The 5,000-nt window shown below is 38.1% G+C and overlaps 1 protein-coding gene across 3 annotated transcripts in view; it reads left to right on the top strand.

Moving 5' to 3' along the window:
• FIGN (fidgetin, microtubule severing factor) overlaps positions 1-2,877 on the top strand; it is a 129,730-nt gene extending 126,853 nt beyond the window's left edge. For all 3 annotated transcript variants that reach the window (XM_005573330.5, XM_005573329.5, XM_005573328.5), the window contains one exon: positions 1-2,877. This exon is cut by the window's left edge and continues 1,344 nt beyond it. In XM_005573330.5, the coding sequence (XP_005573387.1) occupies positions 1-911 (911 nt within the window). In that variant the 3' untranslated portion in view covers positions 912-2,877.
• Positions 2,878-5,000: the final 2,123 nt, after the last annotated feature.

Genomic DNA, 5,000 nt, shown 5'->3' with positions numbered 1-5,000 from the left:
TGGACGAGCAACTGAAGAATACTGACACGCACCTCATCGACCTGGTAACCAATGAGATTATCACCCAAGGACCTCCAGTGGACTGGAATGACATTGCTGGTCTCGACCTGGTGAAGGCTGTCATTAAAGAGGAGGTTTTATGGCCAGTGTTGAGATCAGACGCATTCAGTGGACTGACGGCCTTACCTCGGAGCATCCTTTTATTTGGACCTCGGGGGACAGGCAAAACATTATTGGGCAGATGCATCGCTAGTCAGCTGGGGGCCACATTTTTCAAAATTGCCGGTTCTGGACTAGTCGCCAAGTGGTTAGGAGAAGCAGAGAAAATTATCCATGCCTCTTTTCTTGTGGCCAGGTGTCGCCAGCCCTCGGTGATTTTTGTTAGTGACATTGACATGCTTCTCTCCTCTCAAGTGAATGAGGAACACAGTCCAGTGAGTCGGATGAGAACCGAATTTCTGATGCAACTGGACACTGTACTAATTTCGGCTGAGGACCAAATCGTAGTAATTTGTGCCACCAGTAAACCAGAAGAAATAGATGAATCCCTTCGGAGGTACTTCATGAAACGACTTTTAATCCCACTTCCTGACAGCACAGCGAGGCACCAGATAATAGTACAACTGCTCTCACAGCACAATTACTGTCTCAATGACAAGGAGTTTGCACTGCTTGTCCAGCGCACAGAAGGCTTTTCTGGACTAGACGTGGCTCATTTGTGTCAGGAAGCAGTGGTGGGCCCCCTCCATGCCATGCCAGCCACAGACCTTTCAGCCATTATGCCCAGCCAGTTGAGGCCCGTTACATATCAAGACTTTGAAAATGCTTTCTGCAAGATTCAGCCTAGCATATCTCAAAAGGAGCTTGATATGTATGTTGAATGGAACAAAATGTTTGGTTGCAGTCAGTGATAAGTTCTTTAGGAAAAAAAATGTAATGAATGTTGGCACACACACATAAAACCTGCTACATAGGGAATAGAGCCCCTTTCCAGTAGTGTTTAAATTGCAAAGGGTACTGGGGAAGATGACGATTAAGTTGCATCTTTAGAGTCAGGGTAGATTTGGAGGAAAAGTGCATCAAATGAGAGCTTCTGATTTGAAAGCCCCAGATGACAGAAAGTTATATGGATGCTCAGTTCTGTTCAAGCTAGACAACACTCACCAAGGAGCAAGGTGCAAGTGTGTTGATTTCAGAAGGACATGAACCTCGTGTGTTGATTCCATTCTGCTGTTCTCGAGATTTAGTTGCTGTCAAGTGCCTGGAGTGGTGCTTTATTTTTTTGTTTGCCTCACAATTACATTGGTGGCATGTGCTAATATAAAGAGCTTTAACTTCAAACATTATTGGACTAAAGAGATGAACAGTTGTGTTATGACAGAAAACCAGATTTTTGCCATTTTAAGAGCAACAGTATTCCTCAATCCTGTCTGTTCTGCAGTATTAAGCTAAGAACAGGTAAAACAGGGTAACGGTAATCTGGACCTTAATTTCTGCAGTTCATTTCTTTTAATGTTCTTGTCTGCAAAAACTCAGGAAAGTGATTGTGATTTGTACAGTACCTCAAAGGAATGTGTTGAAAGCACTATGTACTGCTGAGAGTAATAGGATAGGCTTCAATGTTACTTTATATTAAAATGTATGTTTACCTCAACGATTGGAAAATAGCAAGGAAAATTACTTTGAATGTATCCAGAAAAATACTGAAGTGTGATACAACTGAATATTTACAGTTTAAAGTAGAAATGGAAGGATTTTTTTAAGTTCTTTTACTAATTATGGGGAATTAACCAGAGCAGAATAATTCTTTATGTCAATAACTGCAAGAGTTCTTAGTACATTGCTCCTTGATAATTAAGTGAAAATGTTCTTAAAAGGTACACTGGTTAATTGAAAGCTACTTACTCAGTTTGTGTTAGTGTCTAGACCTGTCAGCCACAAGACCTGTTTAGGACCCTGAAAGTCACAGTACCTAAAAACTATGACTGCCTTTTTGTTGCATAGGTGGTAGTGGTGGTGATGGTGGTGGTAGTTTTCAAGTTCTCTCTTAAAACTGCTGGGAATGGTGTCATTCTATTCACTAATCTAGCTTATAGACTTGCCGTGCTATTTGATAGAATGCAGAGGATAGCAACCAAAACAAACACACAAATAAATAGAAACAAAAACCAACCAACCAACTTACATACATACATACATACATATATATATATATATATATATATATATCCACAAAGAACCTCTCCATCTCCTCCCCTTCTTTTTGACTCCACTCTTGTCAGTGCAATTTTGCTTCTCATTTTGAAATCTGGGCTGTAGTGCTCCTGCTTTATTTCTACCTCAGTTTTGTTGCATTTCTCTTGGAAAGTAAAGTAGAAAATTGGAAGCGGACACACACACTGCAATGTAGCTTGCCAAACATGTTCCTTTGTGTTCTTCCGTCTTTCACCATAAATCTAGTTTACAAAAACATCAGCATTTATGCTTACTTCCACTTCAGTCTACCAGCCCCACCCCCACCCATGACATAAGTGGCATTTTTCTTAATTTCCTGTTTCTCTCCTGCTCTCTGTCAAGTTGTTCTTTGTATCCTTTAATGCTTTATGTCCAACCTTTCGTTGATAGTGGGCTGATGTTTGGCAATGCTTCTGAACAGTCACAGTGCAGGCTGTAGCTTTCCACAGCCACTGCCCATGCATAAGCAGAACAGCCTGGCCTTTTGAATGTATTTTCCTGGGTTTTTTCCCCTTTTCTTTTTTTAGTTTAGAGATGCAGTAACAAAACTGTTGCAAAGCACTGGCATTTTATGTATTCAATAAATAAGTGATGTACATTTTTTTAAAAATTTAAATAAATGCAATGAGAAGCCCCAAGAAAGGTCTTTCTGTTTTGTTTTTGTTTTTGTTTTTGTTTTTCCTTAACAAAAGTTTTTACTGCTCTTATCCACAATGTCCTATTCTCTGAAACACTTAACATAGAGAAAGCTAATGAGGGATTTCTTGTTTCTGAAATTTTATGATACTTGATCTTTACTCCCCTTTTTTATTTTTTAAGTTGCTAAAAACTGAGCAGTTGAACCAGAATTTAATTTACTATGACATTCTGTCAATTAAAACTGTGCTTAAATATAAATATTCCGTATTAAAAAGCAGTGCCTTTCATTAAGGATACAAAAAATAATACTTAAATACGCCCTCTGCTTTTCACAAGTGAATAAATGCTACAATCGTGTTCTGGGTCTACCCTGCACATCCCTTGTAAGGAAATTCTAATATCCACATTAACTTGTAGGTTCATATTGATCTCACTGACAAGTTTACTTTTGCACAGTGCTGACCTATTTTCTGACTTTTAGACATTGCATTTCATTTCCGCCAACATGCTGTGTTCACTTGAAAGCGTCTGGCAAGTTTTGACAAACCCAGTCTTATTTAGACAACTTTGGAAAATCCAATATTGACCCACATTTTTTGTGGCTACTAAGATTTAATACCAAATATGTGACTGCACTATTGTGTTTTACACTCATTTATTAAACTGAAAATAAATTGAAGTCATACATCTTGGCTTTTAGCTTTAAATGACTTAAAAATTAGAGCTCTGAGTGACTTAAAAATTAATTTGAGATACGAGTGGTCAAAAATCCATGTATTTAGGCAGAAGCTGAAGTCATATGTGGTTTTCATTTAGCCTCACGAAATCCAAGATTTGATCTCTTAGGAAATTGGGCATGTTGAAGAAATGAAGATCTGCTGGAGGAGATATGGCTGACCTTTGAGTAGATAGTGCTCTCCTGTGATTCTTTGATTCTGCATGGAAGCATTATGAGCTCTTCTATAAACTAGCTTAATAATGAGCTCTATTCTGACCATCCGTTCTGGGACTTGGAGTGGGGGTGGGGTACCACATCCTTGGAAGTGAATGTGTACAGTTGGTGATAGTACAACTGAGTATTCGGGCTTCATACTCTTGGCCTCTTTTTGACTCCTAAGAATTTGGAGAAGGCTATTAATGAAGGTAAGGTAATGAGCCAGTCCAAATCCCTCACTGTCTGGCTAAGAGATTGAGCCATTCCACTTTACAGACCGTAATTCCCTTCTTTCCAACTGCAGTAACATTTCCAACAGGGACAAAAAGGAAGTGAAGGAAACCGCTTCAGTATTGGGATCAATAGAAATTCAAGAGGTAGTTCATAATGACCTTATATGTGACACAAATGGAAATACTCTACACTTCTGGCATGCTTCTCTCCCAAATATTTAGAACATTAGTGACAATATGAAAAACTTTGCTGACTGAGCTGATCAATGGAATGTGAAGGCAGTATACTTTAAGGCTATTTACTTTCACACGGAATGTTTATCTATTAGTCAGTTTGTATTCTACTCAAATGCAGATAGACGGGTATAATGTTTTCTTGTGCATTTGAAACCTATCAAGGAGAAAATAAACCATTCCACTAAAATACATAGGCCAAACACCATCTGGGCAAGTGATAAAAGCTATCCAGAGGCTATGCTATGTAAAATAGCAAGGTCAATTTACATGGGTTGCATAGTACTTGGCTATGCAGTTTTCAAAAGAACACATCCAAAAAAAAATCCAAATTAGTTCCTATAATAGGTCTTTGTAAATTTAAATATATTTGTGGGTTGGAAAATATGTTTTTAGAGACATTTAGAATTTCTTTCTCTAAAAAGGTATCCAACTCCAAGCAGAAAGAGACTTCTGTAATCCCATTCTCATGTTTCTTAGCAAGAATTGGGTAGCATGAACATTGAATCTGTATTTTGCAAAGTGAAAGGGACGCAGTTTGTTGAACTATTGAGGCCACTAAAGTAAAGTTCTAATATATATATATAAATATAAAATTAGTGTGTGTGTTTGTGTGTGTGTGTGTTCTTTCACCACCTATTTGAACTTTAAAACCAATGTCTACTTTTCATTATTCAGAAGCAACTTGTTACTTCCTTTCTTCATATATGCAGAGATAAACATGA

This window comes from Macaca fascicularis, chromosome 12 (assembly GCF_037993035.2).
Source record: "Macaca fascicularis isolate 582-1 chromosome 12, T2T-MFA8v1.1".
Classification (NCBI taxonomy): Eukaryota; Metazoa; Chordata; class Mammalia; order Primates; family Cercopithecidae; genus Macaca; species Macaca fascicularis.
Note: the sequence above shows the minus strand (reverse complement) of the source record. Positions and strands in the feature narration are given on the sequence as shown.